The 22549-nt window shown below is 49.9% G+C and overlaps 1 protein-coding gene across 1 annotated transcript in view; it reads right to left on the reverse strand.

The window, feature by feature from the left end:
• The window catches only part of CNTFR (ciliary neurotrophic factor receptor), a 138920-nt gene that overhangs the window by 92837 nt on the left and 23534 nt on the right, over positions 1-22549 (reverse strand). Inside the window, exon 2 of the mRNA XM_066617325.1 lies at positions 978-1208. Coding sequence (XP_066473422.1) covers positions 978-1208 — 231 coding nt within the window. The remainder of the gene's footprint in view (positions 1-977; positions 1209-22549) is intronic.

Below are 22549 nucleotides of genomic sequence, written 5' to 3' on the forward strand. Positions count from 1 at the left end.
CTTGGCTTGGGCCAAGCACCTGATCACTCGTCCTTTGTAAAGTGCAATGGCCATGGATGGCACGCTATAAATAAGAAACAGAACTAATCTACCAAAGGCCAGGGGGATAATGTGAGTGCCAAGGAGGGGGGGGCACACCTGCAAAGAGGCCAATGGCACAGGTGTGTTAGAGGAAACTTTCCTGAGAAAGAACAGTAAAAGAGATGCACTCTGGGACAACAGTTCAGCACTTAGAAATGGTCCAAGCCCAGCCCTAGCACTGGACAGGGCTTGGATGCCTGAGCCCTGGGCACACTTCCCACGTCAGCTGCCCTGGGCTGCACATCTGGCTGAGAAGGCAAAACGTCATTTGCTGCTGCCGCCGCCGCCACCACTACACGTGCCAACTGCCTCCCCAGCTGCACACAGGAAGCTGCCTGGCCCCAAGTCAGCCCATTGGCTCAGCACAACCAGGTCTGTCTACATTGAGTGGCACAGCAGACCAAGCAGAGGAGGGCAGTTCCTAACCCCACCTTGAAAGCTTCTGCATGCAAGCCAGTGCCGAGCCACTGAGCCAGGGCCCCTCCTCAGTCAGGATCACCACTGCAGGATGGAGCTCTCTGGAGGTGCCAGGAGACCCAGCTGGAGTCTGCTCTGAAGTCAGAGGCCAAACTGTGCCGCTTCCGCCGCCTGCCCTTGTGGAGCTCCATCGCTCGGCATCAGTGGCTGCTGCCACTCTTCTAGGGGGAGGCCCTCACTGTGCCAGCGGCCCCGTGCAAGCCCAGGCAGCCTACGCAGTCATCTCTCTCCGCCACTAGATCACCTCCCACCTCTGAGAGAGAGAAAGTATTAGGTTTTTCAGAAAAGGTGGGACAGGAATGCCCAAAAAGAATCCCATGACAAAACAGACACCACTCACAACTCTGCACTGTACAAACTCACACAGTCAGACCCCCTGGGGGCAAGGACAAGAGCAGTGACCATCGCTGTGTACTCACTTCCTACTTTGAGGCTGACCCGGTGCTTGAGGTGCCAGGAGGACCCCTCGTAGCAGGAGTACTGGCCGCTGTGGGAGAGGTCCACGTTGTACAGGACGAGCCGCGAGCCATTGAGATGGGAGGCGTCGAGGTCGGTGCTGTTGACTGTCCAGGTGACTGCTGCGTCCCGGTCCACAGCCCCGCACTGTATCGTCACGTTGGTGCCCAGCTGGGCATACTGAACGTGGGACTCTGGGATTCAAAGAGATAAAATGCATTGATACTTGGCAAGGGGTGGGCATGCGAAAGAATTCAAAGGGAGAGAAACCAGAAGTGTGCAAAATCTGCCCCCTTGTATGTGCAGTTTTTCTGCCCCATGTCTTGGGTAACCTGCATCTGCAAATGGTGAGCAGAAGCGGAATCTCCACCCCATGCAGGGGCTCTCCATTGCTTTCAACTGACTTTTGGCTCAGACTCTGGGGCTGTAACCTTCTTGTGGGAAATCAAACCTGCCAAAGTGCTGCAACGTCCCTCAGAGGAGCTTCTGGGACGGTGCAAGCTGGCTAAACTGCCCGCAAGCCACCCTGAACCCACACCGCACACATCAAGGGTCGGGATCAGAGCTCTGTCAGGATGCAGCTGCGCGTGGAGGCACTTTGAAGGGCTGAGCTTCACAAACACACAGAGCCCCACATACGACTCTTCTTGATACTGAGCTGGACAACTGGGTCACCCACTTCAGGACAATCTAATTTCCCAGAAGCCCTCCTACCAGATCTCTCTCTCAATTGGAGACACTGGGAATTGAAGCTTTTCCAAGATCAGACCAAGCAAGCAAACACACAGGGCTTTGTGGTGTCCCAGGACTCTGCTGCGTGTGCTGCAACAAACAAACACGGGCCACTTTTCAAGAATTTGCAGCTCTATCGATTCAGCGAAAAATGCAAGAAACCCTTTCCAAAAAGGGGACAAAAAGAAAGAACAGCTGGACTACATTGTACAACCAAAGAACCCAACATCTGTACATGTCTCAAGTTCACGCTGTCCCCATTGGAGATTTTGCTGATCCAGTTTTCTTGATCCTATTTGTACTAGTTTTGTGGTCAGATCTTTTTTTCACAGAAGACAACAAAGTACTGCATACTCTCTTGCACTGTGAGAATGACAGAGCTGGAAATGCACAAACTACAAGACACTCAGGCATAACATAAATCTACATTAAATCTCCACGGTTGCTGACTGAGAACATTAGCTAAATGAGCCCCTGCAGCCCCTGAACTGCTTGTTTTACTTGGGCTGCTGGTCAGTAAGGAAAGATCTGCTTTTTGCTGGGACTGAGAGTCAAAAGGAGTTGAAGACTGATGGCCTCCTGTATGTACTTAAAGCGATGCATTCCTAAGAAGAAAAAGAGAAGGAGAATTTCATGTCTTCAAAGTTTTGGGGTTTAATGATAATGTTAGTGTTTAAATGCTCGGTTTAGATGTTTTTACTATTCATTGTTGTGATACACTGTACTTTTATTATGGAGCCTTGCAAGCTGCTTTGGGCATTTGCTTTGACACAGGAAAGGCAGGATAGAAATTTTTCAAATAAATAAAAAGAGGAGAGGACACTGTTCAGCATCCGCACCCACTGAGGACCAGAATCGACTGTCTCACCCTACAGGGAGACTGATATAGGTTAAACATTAGGGAGACTAACAGCATGATCCTATGCATACCTACTCAGAACTAAGTCTCACTGAATTCAGTGGGGCTTACTCCACGGTAAGCATGTGTAGGATTGAAGCTCGAGGGCAGTTCCAACAGTGAACCAGGAAGTCCATGGAGGATTTGGGCCTCCATCCTTGATGGTTTCTGCACAGACTACAGGCAGCCATGTGGTGGTTCGTTAAAAGGAACCTGGAGACTGAAGCACAACAGTCTTTTATTAGGACCAACTCAGAATCAAATAACAAAGAAGGATTTGTGCAGTGTCTTTTTTTTTAGTACATAGTTGAGAGCCAAATCCTACACTCACTGACCACTGTCAGTAAGTATTCTGCACTGGTGCTGACTGCATGCTACTCAGTGCACTGCCAGGAACGCCAGTGGGAAGGCTGGTGCTTTCCTGCCCGCGCCATCAGCTCTCCCGCTGCCTGCTGATAAGTCAGCAGGAGGGATGAGGAAAGGCACGGAGGGGGAAGAGAGGAGCAAAAGGGGACAGAGGGCAGGGGGTGGGCAGGTTGGGTCCAGGAAGGGGGCAACCCATTTCTGGGCCTGATCCTGTGGCGCAGGGCCATGCAACCTGAGCCAGCTATTTAGCTAGTGCAGTTTTTGAGTAAAGCCCCCTCCCCATGCAACAGAAGTTTAGCCACAGGAAAGGAAACAATTATTCCCTTGCCCAGAGGAGACCTCCACAACTGCCCTGTTGCCACAGGATGCAGCAGTTGTCATTTTGATGCCACTGCATCAGTGTGGGGGGGCAGGGTTGGGTTAGGATAGAATTGGGCCCTGAGCCATGTATTATCTTTAAAGGAACCTGTGCAACCACCACCCTGCAAGGGAAGCATCATTTATCTCTTCCATGCTCCACCCCATGGACACAGCCACTCACAGCATTTTTTCTGCTTATTTAACAGATGGGGAAGTCTGAGGCTGAGGGAAAGAAAACGGCTTGCCTAAGGTCTCTCAGTGAGTAGTTTCTAACAGAGGCCAGGCTCAGATCTGGGGAGGTTTCAGTCCACAGTCCTTCATTAGGCAGGATGCTGGGCATGAAGAACCAGCTGAGTTGGGTCCGAGGAGAGAAAAAGACGTCACATCGGGGCTGATGAAGAAGCTTCTCTGTGGCACTGCAGTGGGGCCACTCTGAAGACAGCAATGACTGGGCAGGGCTCTGACAGGGCGGGGGGAATGTCCTGATTCAGGGCAAGGGCTTGAGCCACAGTGACCTGGACAACCCGGCAGTTCCATGCAGACAGGAGCCGGGCGGCCTGCTCCTTCCGAACAGTCCTGCTCTACAGGAGGGACAGGCAGGGGCGTGTTGGAGGTGGGGTGGCCCTTTATGTTAAGGAAGGGATAGAATCCAGCACAGTAGAGATTGAAGGTGGGTCCGACTCCACCGTAGAATCTCTGTGGGTTAAATTACCAGGCTTGTGCAGCAATGTAATACTGGGGGCGTGCTATCGTCCTCCAGACCAGAAATCTGATGGGGACCTTGAAATGAGGAAACAGATCAGGGAGGTGACAAGGAGGGACAGGGTTGTAATCATGGGGGACTTCAATTATCCTCATATTGACTGGGTCAATTTGTGTTCTGGTCACGATAAGGAAACCGGATTTCTTGACGTGCTAAATGACTGTGGCTTAGATCAGCTAGTCACGGAGCCCACCAGAGGACAGGTGACTCTGGATTTAATTTTGTGCGGTACGCAGGACCTGGTTAGAGATGTAAACGTTACTGAGCCATTGGGGAACAGTGATCATGCTGCGATCCGTTTTGACGTGCACGTTGGGGGAAGAATACCAGGCAAATCTCTAACAAAAACCCTTGACTTCCGACGGGCGGACTTCCCTCAAATGAGGAGGCTGGTTAGGAGGAGGTTGAAAGGGAGGGTAAAAAGAGTCCAGTCTCTCCAGAGTGCATGGAGGCTGCTTAAAACAACAGTAATAGAGGCCCAGCAGAGGTGTATACCACAAAGAAAGAAGGGTTCCACTAAATCCAGGAGAGTGCCCGCATGGCTAACCAGCCAAGTTAGAGAGGCTGTGAAGGGCAAGGAAGCTTCCTTCCGTAAATGGAAGTCTTGCCCTAATGAAGAGAATAAAAAGGAACATAAACTGTGGCAAAAGAAATGTAAGAAGGTGATAGGGGAGGCCAAGCGAGACTATGAGGAACGCATGGCCAGCAACATTAAGGGGAATAATAAAAGCTTCTTCAAATATGTTAGAAGCAGGAAACCCGCCAGAGAAGCGGTTGGCCCTCTGGATGGTGAGGGAGGGAAAGGGGAGATAAAAGGAGACTTAGAGATGGCAGAGAAATTAAATGAGTTCTTTGCATCTGTCTTCACGGCAGAAGACCTCGGGCAGATACCGCTGCCCGAACGGCCCCTCCTAACCAAGGAGTTAAGTCAGATAGAGGTTAAAAGAGAAGATGTTTCAGACCTCATTGATAAATTAAAGATCAATAAGTCACCGGGCCCTGATGGCATACACCCAAGGGTTATTAAGGAATTGAAGAATGAAGTTGCAGATCTCTTGACTAAGGTATGCAACTTGTCCCTCAAAACAGCCACGGTACCAGAAGATTGGAGGATAGCAAATGTCACGCCTATTTTTAAAAAGGGAAAGAGGGGGGACCCGGGAAACTATAGGCCGGTCAGCCTAACATCCATACCGGGTAAGATGGTGGAATGCCTCATCAAAGATAGGATCTCAAAACACATAGACGAACAGGCCTTGCTGAGGGAGAGTCAGCATGGCTTCTGTAAGGGTAAGTCTTGCCTCACGAACCTTATAGAATTCTTTGAAAAGGTCAACAGGCATGTGGATGCGGGAGAACCCGTGGACATTATATATCTGGACTTTCAGAAGGCATTTGACACGGTCCCTCACCAAAGGCTACTGAAAAAACTCCACAGTCAGGGAATTAGAGGACAGGTCCTCTCGTGGATTGAGAACTGGTTGGAGGCCAGGAAGCAGAGAGTGGGTGTCAATGGGCAATTTTCACAATGGAGAGAGGTGAAAAGCGGTGTGCCCCAAGGATCTGTCCTGGGACCGGTGCTTTTCAACCTCTTCATAAATGACCTGGAGACAGGGTTGAGCAGTGAAGTGGCTAAGTTTGCAGACGACACCAAACTTTTCCGAGTGGTAAAGACCAGAAGTGATTGTGAGGAGCTCCAGAAGGATCTCTCCAGACTGGCAGAATGGGCAGCAAAATGGCAGATGCGCTTCAATGTCAGTAAGTGTAAAGTCATGCACATTGGGGCAAAAAATCAAAACTTTAGATATAGGCTGATGGGTTCTGAGCTGTCTGTGACAGATCAGGAGAGAGATCTTGGGGTGGTGGTGGACAGGTCGATGAAAGTGTCGACCCAATGTGCGGCGGCAGTGAAGAAGGCCAATTCTATGCTTGGGATCATTAGGAAGGGTATTGAGAACAAAACGGCTAATAATATAATGCCGTTGTACAAATCGATGGTAAGGCCACACCTGGAGTATTGTGTCCAGTTCTGGTCGCCGCATCTCAAAAAAGACATAGTGGAAATGGAGAAGGTGCAAAAGAGAGCGACTAAGCTGATTACGGGGCTGGGGCACCTTCCTTATGAGGAAAGGCTACGGCGTTTGGGCCTCTTCAGCCTAGAAAAGAGACGCTTGAGGGGGGACATGATTGAGACATACAAAATTATGCAGGGGATGGACAGAGTGGATAGGGAGATGCTCTTTACACTCTCACATAATACCAGAACCAGGGGACATCCACTAAAATTGAGTGTTGGGCGGGTTAGGACAGACAAAAGAAAATATTTCTTTACTCAGCGCGTGGTCAGTCTGTGGAACTCCTTGCCACAGGATGTGGTGCTGGCGTCTAGCCTAGACGCCTTTAAAAGGGGATTGGACGAGTTTCTGGAGGAAAAATCCATTATGGGGTACAAGCCATGATGTGTATGCGCAACCTCCTGATTTTAGGAATGGGTTAAGTCAGAATGCCAGATGTAGGGGAGAGCACCAGGACGAGGTCTCTTGTTATCTGGTGTGCTCCCTGGGGCATTTGGTGGGCCGCTGTGAGATACAGGAAGCTGGACTAGATGGGCCTATGGCCTGATCCAGTGGGGCTGTTCTTATGTTCTTATGTTCTTATGAGCGCTCCTCCTCGGGGGTGCAATGGGATTCCACCAGACTGGCGAGGCGCGACCTTTCTGTCCACAAAAGCTGTGTCGGCTCTGCCCTTGTTCTGCGTGTTTATCTACACAACTAATAAATCTGTATCCCTGCCTGTAGCCGCTGCCAATTTGTGGTTCCCTCCAGCTGTGAAGCTTCAGTGCCTTTCACTCCAGAGGAGCCCTGGCGAGACAGGAGCTGGAAGGAGGAAGGATGACTGGAGCACCCCCCCCCCAAGCCAGCTCAGGCAGGCCTGGGGCTTTTGTGTGGCCTGGAACTGAACCTGAAATGCACACTTGACCCCCCTTACTCGGGGCCAAACGAGACATTATTTTGGCAAACTTATGCTTCCAGCCCACTTTCGCCAAGAAAACAGAGAAATACAGGGGTGGGGGTGCTTAACCCCTTGACCGCCAGTTCTCTGCACCTATGGCAGGAAGCCTGCCATAGGCTTCCTCCCAGCTGGGCTTCGTTCCTGCTTTGCAGGTGGAAATTAAGAACTTCCCCCTCTCACTGGGTTGTCACTTTCATTGAGCAGCACCCATGAGCCCACCAGCACCCCAAGATCTCTCTTATGATCCATCACAGACAGCTCAGGATTATAAGCCCATTAGCTTATGTATGAAGTTTTGAGTTTTTGCCCTAGAGCGCATCTCCTTGCATTTACTCAGGGTGCACCCTCACACTTTCCTAGGCTGACTGACCCATACACAGTGCAGTGGGACAGCCCAAAGAGAACAAGAAGCCATAGCAGGTTCTCTGTGTTCACTCCGCTGAGGATGACAGAGGACTCCCTGGGAGGCTGCAGCCTTGACAAATGGTGGGACAGGAAGTGTCACAAAGGACCCTCACTCAGGCACCAACATGTCATCAGCTGGCAAAATGTCCCATTCCATTCCAGCCAGAGGGCTCCGGATTCCAGTCTCTCCAGTGTAGAGAGGGGTGACTGTTTGGGAGAGAGCACCTGATGTGCATGAAGAAGGCGCAAGGCTCAGCCCCCCACATCTCAGCAAAAGGAACTGTGAGCAGCATTCACTGGGGAAGAGCAAGCCCTCTGCCCCAACCCTGGGCCCCCACTACCAGCTAGAGGACAGTGCTGGGTGAAGTGGACCAGGGATCAGGACAAAGCGGCTTTCTAGTCCAAAGATGTTCTTCCTACAGGAGGGGCTTTCCTAGTCCTCCCCCTGCTTTTCCAAGTCTGGAAATTCCTTGGTCTTTTGTACTGATTGAGAGAAAACTCTGGTTCCAAAACATGCACGCCGTGGACAAACAACAGCACATCGCAGGCACGAGCCTGGAGCCAGCTGCCTAATGAGAACGCTGCACCCTGTCTCTTCCTCATGCATAATGGAGGACATGCTTGCAAAGTCACAGGTGTGGGGAAAGACTGACAGGCAGGCAGAGGCTTCGGCCCTGAGCCCCACAGCTTACAAAAGGAACATGATTCACAGAAGCAGCTGGAGACCACCAGCAGCCCCTCCAGGGCGTGGAAAGAGCCCCAGTCAGTACGTGGAGGGCCAGCTAGCAGACCAGGACTCTGGGTTTCCGATGACACTGAGATTCACCTCCTTCCCCCAAACCCCGACAACCCTCCTGGATCAGACCAGGGGTGGTCCAGCCTCCCATCGCCAGCAGTGGCCAAGAACCAGCTCTTGTTCCTCCCAACATGACATTGCGTTGACTCTAATTTCCTCAGAATTCTTCTTGCAGGGACTCTGCCCCAGAAGGATTCCACACACAGGCATCCATCAGGAACCTCTTCCTCTTCACCCTAACCAGGGAAGCAAGCACAATGCATTCCACACAGGTAAGGAAAAGGGGGCAGGAACTCCCCTGTGGCCACACATTGGAACTGCTTCTTTGCCTTGTATCTCTCCTCCCCCCCCCCCCCATTCTTCAGGATTGTCCAGTGACTTTGCTGGTCACAGTGTCACCTGACCAGCCTTTCCTTCTGCAAAGCTCAGAGCAGGGGATGTCTGCTCTCCCTTGATGAATGCCATGGACCCAGCCATTGGTACTGCTGGCCAAAACTGATCAGAATTCCTTTGGGCTTTTAGGACTGCACCATTGCCAGGTGTGGCTCAGTAGTCATCTTCCACAGAGTTCCACACTGCATGCACACTACAGCGGCAAAATTCTCCCTCACAAACACCAGTTGGGTATTTTCACCCAGAGAACGCGCTTAGAACCCAGAAGGTGACCAGGCCAAGTGGGTTGAACCAATCGGGAGGACCAGCCATGGCCAGGGGAATATAAAGGGAGAACCAGCGATGAAAAAGGGCTGGAGACTGGCTGGAAGGGAGGCTCTGGAACCCTGAGAGGCTGGAGAAGGCCTTGAGGCTGAGGAGTAGGGTGCTGTTAACCCCTTCCCTGCCTCTGCTTTGAAGCCTGGGGGGGGGGGAGGGCAACCCAGAGAGAAACCAGATGGACAAGACATTGCAACTGCCCTAATACAGGTGGGGAGCCAGATGATGGGCAGGAGCTCAAGGGTTCCCTCTCCTTGTTCCCCTCCCCCGACACTTCTTAAGGAGTATGCTGAGAACTGTGCTGTTAAGTCCCACTGAGGGAGTAAGGCAGCCAGGCCCTAGAAGACAAGGTCAGCTGGATGCCTCAGACAATCTTCATGCAAAGGTCAGGGAGACAAGGCAGGCTCTGGGCATGCTGAAAGTGTCTGGATCAAAGCAGTGGGCCAAGGGGGGGGGAGTCCTCCTGCTCCCCACCCTTCCCATGAAAATGTGAGTATGAGGCACCTGGGACCTCAGGTGCTTTCCTGATCTGTTGCAGAGATCCCCCCATCTCTCCCCCACCCACTGGGAAAAAAAGTTGCTTGTTACAAAGCAGAGTGTTTAGTTGCTCATTTCTGTTACTGGAGAAGCAAGAAGAAAGCATAATGCTTACTAAAAATGAACATGACAACCAGGCTGCCTGACGGCCCCACAAGGTGAGCTTTTCTGTGATCTGACGCTCCAGTCTGCTGCGACATTCTTTGTCGCTTCTCCTGTGCCGCTCTACTGAGGACGGAAGCCGTTTGATTCCACTCCCTTCTAAGGACTGAGCAGGCAGAATTTACAGGTTCCGCAAATAGCAATGAAAAACGGAGTTTGCCTGATGGGCTCAAGTGCGATTAGAACCTGCCAGCTGACAACATGACAATGTTTGAAAAGGCAAAACAGAAAGCTTGAACCTGAAAGATCCCAGAAGTCGTTTTTGGGGATCCAGACTCTCCTGATTAGATCCCAGATGACAACTGAGTCCAGAAACAGAAGGTCATAAGGACATAAGAGCAGCCCTGCTGGATCAGGCCATTGGCCCATCTAGTCCAGCTTCCTGTATCTCACAGCAGCCCCACCAAATGCCCCGGGGAGCATACCTGATAACAATAGACCTGCCTCCTGGTGCCCTCCCTTGCATCTGACATAGCCCATTTCTAAAATCAGAAGGTCGCACATACACATCATGGCTTGTAACCCATGATCGACCTTTCCTCCAGAAATCTGTCCAATCCCCTTTTAAAGGCGTCCAGGCCAGACGCCATCACCACATCCTGTGGCAAGGAGTTCCACAGACCAACTACACAGTGAGTAAAGAAATATCTTCTTTTGTCAGTTCTATCTCTCCCAACACTCAATTTTAGTGGATGTTCCCTGGTTTTGGTGTTGTGTGAGAGTGTAAAGAGTATCTCTCTATCCACTCTTTCCTTCCCCTGCATAATTTTGTATGTCTCAATCATGTCCCCCTCAGGTGCCCTTTTTCCAGACTGAAGAGGCCCAAATGCTGTAGCCTTTCCTCATAAGAAAGGTGTCCCAGGCCAGTAATCATTTTGGTTACTCGCTTCTGCACATTTTTCATTTCCACTATGTCCTTTTCCACTTTTCAGAGTGCGATACCATAGTCTCCCGAAACTGAAGGATGATAATGCCAATATGATCTTTGTGAGATGTGGCAACCAGAACTGGATGCAATGCTCCAGGTGGACCTTACCAGTGATTTGAACAAAGGCATTATAATATTAGCCGTTTTGTTCTCAATACCTTTTCTAATGATCCCAAGCGTAGAATTGGCCTTTTCAACTGCTGCCGCACATTGGGTCAACACTTTCATCAGTCTGTCCACCACCACCCCAAGATCCCTCTCCTGATCTGTCACAGACAGCTCAGAACCTATTAGTTTATATGTGAAGTTTTGATTTTTTGCCCTAATGTACATGACTTTACACTTTCATACATTGAAATGCATCTGCCATTTTGCTACCCATTCTGCCAGTTTGGAGAGATCCCTCTGGAGCTCCTCACAATCACTTCTGGTCTTCACCACTCGGAAAAGTTTGGTGTTGTCTGCAAACTTAGCCATCTCACTGCTCAACTTTTGTCTCCAGGTCATTTATGAAGAGCACCGGTCCCAGGACAGATCCTTGGGGCACACTGCTTTTCACCTCTCTCCACTGTGAAAACTGTCCATTGACACCCACTCTCTGTTTCCTGGTCTTCAACCAGTTCTCAATCCATGAGAGGACCTGCCCCCTAATTCCTTGACTGTGGAGTTTTCTCAGCAGCCTTTGGAGAGGACCATGTCAAATGTCTTCTGAAAGTCCAGATATATAATATCCAAGGCACTGCGCCATCATCCGTTCTGTGTTGGCATGGTGTCTGAATGGGACTGGGCTGTTAAGAAGGCAAAAATGCTGAAACATTGTTATGTATGCATTTGATCATGTCTATGCTGCATCATGTGGTCTGTTCTGCAGTGATTGTTATGAGGTTTCAATTGCAGGAAATGATTTAGACCAAAAAGCTAAATACTGCAAGCGTGTAGCAGAAGACCAATACGGAAGGCTCACACGGGTGCAAACTGCAGAAGCAGTTCAAACTTGGAGGGCTCCTTCCTGGGGTGATTTTGTGAGGATGTCAGGGGGATGGACCTTGCAGAAACTGCACCAGTTGCTGCAGCTGTGATTTAAAAGGACACCTTTTGCTGGGAGGAAACAGGTGTGATAAAGTGATGTCAATGTAGCCAGAGATATGGACCGTTCCAGCTTTAATTTGTTCATTAATGAAGAACTGTAAGTGAGCAAAGCCTCCATTTGTTTGCTGAAATCTCCAGAGTCAGCAGTCCTGTTCTCTTGACAAGGAAAAATAATTAGCAAGGAACTTTAATTAAGAGATAACAGATGAGTACTAAAGGACTTCCACTTAATCATTGCAAGACAGTTGGCGGCTCAGTTTCTATTTACTGTAGCAGCCAATCCAGCGTGGCCGCCTTCTTCAAAAGTTGGGTGCGCATTTCATGATGGAGCCAGGCAGCTATTTGTGGTCTTGTTTGCTGCTCAGTCCTAGAGAGGCTGGAAGCTTCCATAAACGACCCTTTTCCCATGGAGGCCAGCAAGCCCCTGACAAAGCCACTCTGCAGGTGTTTCCATGTTCTGGACCAGCGTTGCACTGCTGCAGGGAATTGGAAGGTCACCCCTCAGAGTAGCACTGTTGTCACTCAGCTGCATCTCAGGCACGAGCATCTTAGACTTGCTTCTCTGCATTATACTTTTCATCTTGAACTTTTGCTCATAAGTTTTTTCTATTGGAGGCTGAAGAAATGATAAAAAAATTGTTTTTTTTATCAAGTACTGAATTTGTGACAAATTATCCTTGACTTTTCTTTTTCTGTCTATAGAATTGCTTTTGCATCTGTGATGGGCGACTGTGCTGTGACGGCCTTTTTATGGACATGTCATTATGTTGACTGAAGTGTTAGTTTTGTTCTGTTTTTGATGCTTTGTTCTCCCTGATTTGAGCTCAGTTTCACTGGGAAAGTGGCATACAAATGTGATGTCAATTTTGATTGGATGCCCTATTTCCCTAGTCACCAATCAAACTGCTCTTTCTGTGAAAACAGGACAGAATATCTTCGCTAGAGCTCACATGTGGGTGAGCAGTTTCACAGGTCATGGAGTTATACCAGGCAGTGTTCCCATCATCAATATTAAGCAGAGCTATATATTGTCCTGGATACTGGTGCAGCATTCTATATCATTTAATTATTATTTTTATATTTTTCAGTTTTAAAAGGCTGAGCCATCTGAAAATCAAATTTTATCTCACTCTTTTTCACAGGCAATGCTACCTTCCCTCTTTCCTCAAGCAATGCCATTCCACAGAATCTTTTTCTTGATATATGTATATAATGTATGGGTAACTATGCAAAGGTAAATTTCACTTCCTCGCTATTAAAAAGGTACTGAAATTGACAAGATTCTACAGCAAGCCTTCAGTCGGATCCAGTTCTTCTAAGTCCAGTCCTAAAGCACTCTACGGCGCACAAGTATCTCATAATGCTTTTAAGGAACGTCAGTGCTATTATCCCAGTGTTACACTGGTGAGTTAGAGACAAGTGGCAGACTTAACCTTACCCATAAATTCATTGGGCGGATCGCTCTCCTAGCAACTATGTTATCCCAGCTCTTGGGTAAATGTTGAGAAAAACTGGAGTGGGTTTTCTCCATGCCCTTGTTCTTCCATCCTTGTGGCTCTGATTCAGCACTTGTGCAATGAAGCAGGTATTTGGAGAATTCCCACCATGATGTGTTTTCAGTGCAACTCTGTAAGCGAATGAAGGTAAAGCTACAGAACCAGCAGCCAAGTCAGGGTTAATGAGCTGCTGAGTCAGGAAAGAGATGAAAGCTTGTACAGCAAAAGTCATCTCCTCTGTGGCTGGGACAAAACAGGTATTTTACCTGTGCCCACAGGAGAGGGGAACACTAATAACAGCCTAAGCTTACACTGTTTCCCAGATGTTTACAGGGTAGATACTGTAGGATACAGGGAAATTTTCTTCCTTCTCTCACAATATACCATAGAAACAAGGATCATCTAATGAAACAGGATATGTCAGACAGGCAAAGAAGGGGCATCTTCACACAGTGAATTGTGAGTCTGTGGAATTCATTGCCACAAGATATTATGGTGGCCACTAGCTTGGATGACTTTCAAAGGGGGATGGACAAAGGCACAGTTCTCTCAATGGCTGTAAGTCAAGAAGCCCACGTACTACTTCCAAATTCAGTGCCAGCATGCCAGAGGAGCAGCAAAGCCTGCCCTTCTCTCTTGCTTATGGGCTTTCCAGAGGCAGCTGGTAGGCCACTGGATGCCAGGCTAGATGGGCCTTTGATCTGAGCCAGGAGGGCGGGTCTTATGGTCAGCTGTTCGTTAACTTCACTCTGACCCATCACTCTACAATGTGAATGTATAAATGCAGAGCAACCCTCAGTGGGACACTTCACTGCAAGAAATCCTAAGGAGATCATCTCACAGTCTGGTGCTTTTCAGATCAGTAAGAGAAGAAGAGGCAACATTTATGAGTGTGTGAAGAGGAAGAGGAAGTCAAGACCTCCGTTAAGATATCTGACTTTATTGGGGATAGCTTGGAATGGTTTCCTCTTGGATGGGAATATCATCAGAGACCCCCAGAAAACAAGCCCAATGCAGAGCAGTCAGAGATGGTGACAGAGAGTGGCTGAGAGACTGAGCTGCAAATCGGGAAGCCTGAGCAGTCACTGCTCAGGTCTGCCAACAGCTTAGTTGTAGCCTCAAGTATGCCCATCTCTCAAAACCTCAGGCCCCATCCCCAGAGATAGTGATGTGGACCTACCTTGCAGGATTGTTGTACACTGTAGAACAATGCATATTATCATTTATGTAGCACCATCAGTATGCAAGATGCTTTACACAGTGTGGAGGAAGATCCCTGCCTTGAGGGGCTTACAGTCAATATAGTGACAGGAGTGGGGTGAAGGCAGAGATAAAAAGGGAAACCTGCAATGGTCTCAGTTACACATGGAGCCAGGCACTTCCGAACCACTGCTGGAGAGACCATGGAGACCTTGCGCATGGCAGCAGGGACAGAAGTGGCAGCTGGGGATGAACAGGGAGGGGGAAGAAATGGGGGTGGATCTGACGGCAGCGGCACACACTGGACCCTTCTCCCTCCTTTTTGAAGGTGCTGCCGTTTTGGTCTCTGTGGACGTGTGCCAAGTGGTGGTGCATGTCTGAGGAAACCCATAGGTGGCCACCTCCTTACTTGGAGGTAAGTATAAATATACTTAGCTCCTTTTGCCCTTGGATTACCCCCCCCCCCCAATTGCTGGCTGCAGCACACACCTTTTTAGCGTGGCTGGTGGGGGTAGCACTGGGCTCTTAATTGCTTATTTCTTAATTTCTGTACGCCATCTTGAAAAGTCTCTTGTTGAATCTACCTGCCTTTGCACCAACTTCTCTTCAGTGTAAAGGCCAATGATTCTTCCAGTTGCCTCAAGCCGGCTTCCCTGCTTACCAGCCTCCCAACTTCCCCAACTGCCTTCCAGCAAACATGCCAGACTTAGGTCCATTTCCTCCAGAGTAAGCTTGGAGGCAGGCTGTGCAGCATGGCCTTTCCCAGTTTGAAGAGACACTTGGCCAACAGTCTGAGGCAAAGAGGCAAAGAAGGAAGGCCCATAGCCAGGGAGACAGGCCAGGGACAGACTGCACTTGCTCCCGGTGTGGAAGGGATTGTCACTCCCGAATTGGCCTTTTCAGCCACACTAGACGCTATTCCAGAACCACCTTTCAGAGCGCGATACCAGAGTCTTTCGAGACTGAAGGTTGCCAACACATAGACCACTGGCCATGGCCCTGGGTATGTGCTCACCTGGGTTGGGACACCTCTTGAACCAATCTTGGATATGGCTGGTGGTCCCCTTTGTTTCTAGATGCTGCATTCATAAGAATTGCAGCTGACCATGCCTGTTCTCACTCCATGCACATGTTAGGACTGTTCACATCTATGCCCCTCCTCAGGGATGTGCATGCACCAGTTTTTAAAAATATAACTTTATTGCTCTGGCCAGAGTGCAAGAGCCTGAACTTGACTGCACTCCCTTTCCTTCCTCCGAAACACTAACGAAGGCTACGAGACTCTTTGGGAGACTAAACACCCTCTGCGCTTTAATTTAATAGATCTCATGTGTCTCGTCGGTTTAAGCTGAGAGGCACAGAAGAGCTGCAGCGCGAGGAGGCGTCTCCTTGTCCCCTGGAGCTAGTCAGCTGGAAGAGGCGTGGGCTTGTTCTGTGAAAGTTAATGCAACATTTATGGGGGATTTGCTTGACAGAAAGGGACAATTGGGCGACCAGACAAATATGCCGTTGTCACAAGAGATAAGCTGCTCGCAAGACTCCCCCACGTGCCTGCCTGGCAGTTGGCACAGCTGCTGCAATTATTACAGCAGTTTAATCAGAGAGTTCCGTGTGGAGAACGTGTGTGTGTGTGTGTGGAGGGGGAGGAAATGGGGCTTGCAAGCCACGGAGAGTCCTGGTGAGTGTTAAAAATCAAGACAAATCAAGAACAAACCAGGACAAGCATGTTCTGAGCTTATTGGAGTGTGCACAGTGTGTTGACAGGGAAGCAAGGAAAGCTCCACTGGCGGTGAGGAATGCTGTAGAGAGCACTCGGTGCCCAGTTTCAAGGGCCACTACAAGTATGACCTTGACTTACCTCCCTGTGCTGCATTTCTCACATGAGAAGAACTGATGCTCAGGAAGTTAAGAACCCTATTGCAGAAGCCCTTCTCCCTAAACTCAGCTGGATGAGAAATGGGGCTGAGTTTACTCAGTACTATTTAAAAAAAAAAAAAAAGCAAACCCAAAACCACACTGTGCATGCTCAGAGGTGCATTGGCATGTGCTCTCTCTCTCTCTCTCTCTCTCAATATGCAATGCTTTAAGAACACAAGACTAGCTCCGCTGGATCAGGCCATAGGCCCATCTAGTCCAGCTTCCTGTATCTCACAGCAGCCCACCAAATGCCCCAGGGAGCACACCAGACAACAAGAGACCTCATCCTGGTGCCCTCCCTTGCATTGGCATTCTGTCATAGCCCATTTCTAAAATCAGGAGGTTGTACATACACATCATGGCTTGTAACCAGTAACGGACTTTTCCTCCAGAAATCTGTCCAATCCCCTTTTAAAGGCATCTAGGCCAGATGCCATCACCACATCCTGTGGCAAGGAGTTCCACAGACCAACCACATGCTGAGTAAAGAAATATTTTCTTTGGTCTGTTCTAAGTCTCCCAACACTCAATTTTAGTGGATGTCCCCGGGTTCTGGTGCTGTGTGAGAGGGTAAAGAGCATCTCACTCTATCCACTCTGTCAATCCCCTGCATAATTTTGTGTGCCTCAATCATGTTCCCCTCAGACGCTTCTCCACTACCTTTTGCTCTTCCCTCCCCTGTCCCTCTCTACTAATGGGGGGGGGGCCTCTCAGCTCATCACTCGTTCCTGGCTTGTCCATCTCATGTAGGTCACAACCATGGAGCCACACACAGCCAAAGTGCTCTCCCGCATCTGCAAGTAGTGAAGTGGACTCCACGTTTTCGGGATGAGTTGGGCACAGTCCATGCATTCGATAGACTAAAGGCCACAAGGCTGTTGATTGGTTTTGCTGTGGCCAACAAACATGGCCTCTCCCAGGGAAGTTTTTCTTTTCCAAAGAGAGGGGAGGGGTGAACCCAGCAGATGTTTAGAGCCTGATGATGAAACAGTTTTCCCTGACTGTGCTCCTCAGTGCTGGGGCCACCCAATGCAATCACTGAAATCTTCCCACAGTGCATCGCTGGCTGCCACAGGACCTGGGGTGGCCTCTGAACTGAATCCCTTCACGTAGGGATGGCTGCCAGCTACAATGGTGAGAACCACCCTTCAGGCTCAGAGACGGCATCGCTTTGGCACCAGCTGCTGGGCAGCCATTTCGAGAGGGGGCTGCTGCCCCCCATCCTGTTGGTGGCTTGCTGCTCTGCTTGGCTGACCACTGTGCGAACAGGATGCGGGCTGGTTGGCCCTTTTGTGCCCCCCCACCAGGCGAGGCTCCCCTTCCCTCTCCTCTGGCCAGTCCAGCCGAGGCTGGGAGGGGGCCTGTCTGCCTTTGACGCTGCACAGCCTCTCCAGGCCTGGGACGGAGGCAGCTGCCTCGCGCCTCTTTCCTCCAGAGCCCCGTATCAGAGTGGCTGAGAGCCCATTTCCCTTCCCAGCCAAGGGAAGCTGTAAAGCGAAGGAACATTAAGCAGACCAAAAGCGAGGGTTGCCTCTCCCCTTTGCCTTTCTTCACAAACACCTCGCGGTTCCTCGGGACGCTGTCCCCAGAGCGGCTGGGATTTTGGATGTGTTGACGGGGCCCCGGCGTCCAATTACTCCTCGGCTGTGAGTGAAGGACGGTGTTGGAAGAGATCTGGCTTGCAGTAGGAAATGGCAGTGAAACCTGCCCCAGCATTACCTAATCCATCCATTTCAGGGAGTGACCATACTCTGCAAGGGCCTCCAGGAACCATTTCATAAGACCCCAGTTGCCAAGACAAGGCCTGGGCCACGAGAAAGTTGGTGGGGGTGGGAGAGCTGGGATGACCCCACAGGGTGCACAAGTGGGCGATGGAGATCTCTCTGATGATCTTTCAGTGGACTCCTCTCTCCAAAGCTCAAAGTGGTTGGATCACTCAAATTTCACACATTTCAGGGCAACTAGAGAGATGCCCCTCATTAAATCAGTCAAGAGGCGTCAAGGTGTTTGCCATTATTTTTAATGACACTAATGAACCTGGCATACGGCCTGCCTGCCCCATCTTTCTTCCTTGCAGGAGGGATGCCTGGTTCCTAGGATCCTACTTGCTGTGACTCACACAGAAATCCTCTGTGCTTTTGTCTTTACAAGTCTGGGGTTTTCCTCATATCCAGCTGCATCAATCCACTGAAATTCATAGGCCTGTTTAAGATTCCTTAAGCCTTCCTTGTGGTCAATTTCTCCACCTGCAGTTATGGTGAAAGGGAATCCCCAAGTAGGTGCTGCTAGATCCCCTGTTGGCCCTTGCTGGTCTCTCAGAAGAGTGCAGCCTCCGGCCACAGCACCTTCACCGCTTCTGCCAGCACTCAAGCAACTGATGCAAACCCACCTCCTTGAGGCTGCTGTCAGCCCTTGGTGCAGACCTGCCTAGCCAGACTGGCCACAGCTCTTCAGGGTTTCAGGCAGAGAAAAGTTTTCTTTCTAGACCACCTGAAGATGCAGCCAGCGCCAGAACCCAGGGCCTTCTGCATGTCAAGCAAGGACCCTTCCACTGAGCTGTGGCCCTCATCTTGCAAGTGATGCTTCCAAAAGCACCACTGGAAGTGCTGCAAGAGTCAAGCTTGGGGCCATGGGCTTGGAGGGCCTTGGGATGGGTTGTGGTTAAGTGAGGCCACACTGCTGTCATGCAAGAAGAGCTGCTTTGCAAATCAGGTCCTCCCAGTTCGCATCTGGGCTCTGCCATGGATCCATGAGGCGGGCTCTAGGCAAGCCCCTCCCTCTCCACCTCAATTGCTTCCAGCTGCAGAATGAAGATAATCAAGCTTGCTCATCTTACAGGGGTGTTGTCTCAACACAATATATGTGAAAGCATGACACAGACCCAGAAAGCATGACACAAATGCTAAGTCATGAAGGAAGGGGCGTGCTGGCATCACAGGGGTCCACCCAAAGAAAGAGGAGGTCCCCCCAGCAGACCAAGTTTTTCTTGCCTCCCCCACTCCCAGATTCCTTGCTCCATCAAATCCTCTTACAGAGCCTGCCAAGCTCAACCCCATATGACAAGGGAGGGAGCCTTGTTGCTCAGGGAACAGCCCTGTACACACCACAGGGATAGCAGGGCAGCAGTGAGCGGGGGACATACAGTTGTCACAGAGCAGAAAGTGAACAGCAAAAAGGTTCACCAATGGCAGGCTGGTGTCTGCCCCACTGGTGATACCCCTCACTTCTCTCAATGGCTGCAGAGCCCCCCCTTGAGCTCTGCACAGCGTCAGGCAAACCCAGGTGCAAAAGAATCAGGAAGCAGCAGCAGCAACAGTTGCTGGGCAAAAGTTCCACTGCTGGGGATGAGAAATCCTTTTCTGTCATGAGAAGTTATTTTTGGTACATTGCGAATCTTGCTTATGCCCAACACAAGCAAATCTAACATGCCCAAATCTCAAATAAAACACCCCAAGGATTCAAAACAACCACAAGAATGGACAGCTTCCATTAGTGGAGGAGACCTAGAGAGGCAGGAGCTCAATTCTGGAACAGCTGCTTTTGTTTTTGGAATCAGAAGGTGAGTTCACACATTAGCTCATCTCCTGGTGACGGCAGCATCAAGCAGTGGCTTTCATGGGATGTGTGAATTAACCTTGAACAGATCTAACACCAGAGGCAAAACTTTTGTATCACCTCAAACACAATTCTTGTCAGTGGAGGCAGCTCATCTGTTCAGCTCTGGAGTCACCGTGTAATTGACAAGACAGCAAGAACAATCTCTGTGCATGCAAGAAGCAGCCCAGGCATAGCAACAAACTCCTATTTTAAAAGTGTGTTTTAATGTTGGTCTTCCCATCAGCCCCAAGAGGCAGTCTAAGCCTGAACACAACGCATGCCGGCATGCCCATTGCCAGGCCAGGGTCTCCACTTGTGCTGGTGGAGGATCACCCTGTCACCTGACATACCGTGCAAGAGAAAATGCAGGGACCTGTCCAGACAGTGCCCATCTACCCTGAAGACTGTGGAATCCAGCATGGCGTGACAGGGGGCTCTTCCAGATCCTGACGGCCCAATCTTAGCCAGGCCTTGTGCTGATGGAACCTGTGCTCTGTCCACACAAGGCCCAGGCTACTGGCACAACAGCCAGTGCAACTGGCCAGGTGACCCCTGGAGCCCCCACTGGAGCAGGTATGTCAGCGGAGGGAGAGTTCTAGGGGAGGACTGCGACAGGGAGAAGGTGTCAGGGTTAGGAACACAACCCCAGGAATTTGTCATTGGATAAGGCAGAGCCTCTGCTCTGTGAGCGTGCAAGTAACAGGTGAACAGACTTGCTAATTAGAAAGGTGCTGAGTCAGAATCAGGAGAGAGAGAGACACCACCCTGAGTGAATTCAAGCTTAGCACTTTAAAAGGGCTGCGAGAGCCCTCATATCCAGTCAGGCAGGGTCAGGCAGAATGAGGGGAAGGACGGAGAGTATGTAACTGCAGGGAAGGCTGATTTATTATTTGTATAGGGCAGAGTTATGCCGGATTTTCTGTTTGATGTTACTCTGAACTTATCTTCTGTCATCTTGTATTGCTGGCTGCACTAAAGTTTCTTTCTACTATTGAATGCACTTTGTGTGTGGACTGTTTTTGCGAACACCCACATTCCACTGCGAGCAAGCAGATAAGAAAACTGCTACCTAACCTCGACAGAAGGACTGGCCAGGGGCATATATCCTATGCCCTTGGCCCAGCCTTGACATTCCCCCTTGGACCCACTCAGATTTATGACAGATGCAGATCCAAGTAGGCCCATTGGGGACAAGAAAGAAGTGGAGTAAGCAAGTAAAAACGTTACTTCCTTCTCTCTCCATCACTGCCTGGTGCCTGGCTGGCCTACGGCCTGCAGCGGACATTGTCCCAGCACCAGTGCATGAACATAAGAACATAAGAACATAAGAACAGCCCCACTGGATCAGGCCATAGGCCCATCTAGTCCAGCTTCCTGTATCTCACAGCGGCCCACCAAATGCCCCAGGGAGCACACCAGATAACAAGAGACCTCATCCTGGTGCTCTCCCCTACATCTGGCATTCTGACTTAACCCATTCCTAAAATCAGGAGGTTGCGCATACATATCATGGCTTGTACCCCATAATGGATTTTTCCTCCAGAAACTCGTCCAATCCCCTTTTAAAGGCGTCTAGGCTAGACGCCAGCACCACATCCTGTGGCAAGGAGTTCCACAGACCGACCACACGCTGAGTAAAGAAATATTTTCTTTTGTCTGTCCTAACCCGCCCAACACTCAATTTTAGTGGATGTCCCCTGGTTCTGGTATTATGTGAGAGTGTAAAGAGCATCTCCCTATCCACTCTGTCCATCCCCTGCATAATTTTGTATGTCTCAATCATGTCCCCCCTCAAGCGTCTCTTTTCTAGGCTGAAGAGGCCCAAACGCTGTAGCCTTTCCTCATAAGGAAGGTGCCCCAGCCCCGTAATCATCTTAGTCGCTCTCTTTTGCACCTTTTCCATTTCCACTATGTCTTTTTTGAGATGCGGCGACCAGAACTGGACACAATACTCCAGGTGTGGCCTTACCATCGATTTGTACAACGGCATTATAATACTAGCCGTTTTGTTCTCAATACCCTTCCTAATGATCCCAAGCATAGAATTGGCCTTCTTCACTGCCGCCGCACATTGGGTCGACACTTTCATCGACCTGTCCACCACCACCCCAAGATCTCTCTCCTGATCTGTCACAGACAGCTCAGAACCCATCAGCCTATATCTAAAGTTTTGATTTTTTGCCCCAATGTGCATGACTTTACATTTACTGACATTGAAGCGCATCTGCCATTTTGCTGCCCATTCTGCCAGTCTGGAGAGATCCTTCTGGAGCTCCTCACAATCACTTCTGGTCTTTACCACTCGGAAAAGTTTGGTGTCGTCTGCAAACTTAGCCACTTCACTGCTCAACCCTGTCTCCAGGTCATTTATGAAGAGGTTGAAAAGCACCGGTCCCAGGACAGATCCTTGGGGCACACCGCTTTTCACCTCTCTCCATTGTGAAAATTGCCCATTGACACCCACTCACTGCTTCCTGGCCTCCAACCAGTTCTCAATCCACGAGAGGACCTGTCCTCTAATTCCCTGACTGTGGAGTTTTTTCAGTAGCCTTTGGTGAGGGACCGT

Source organism: Tiliqua scincoides, chromosome 2 (assembly GCF_035046505.1).
Source record: "Tiliqua scincoides isolate rTilSci1 chromosome 2, rTilSci1.hap2, whole genome shotgun sequence".
Lineage (NCBI taxonomy): Eukaryota > Metazoa > Chordata > Lepidosauria > Squamata > Scincidae > Tiliqua > Tiliqua scincoides.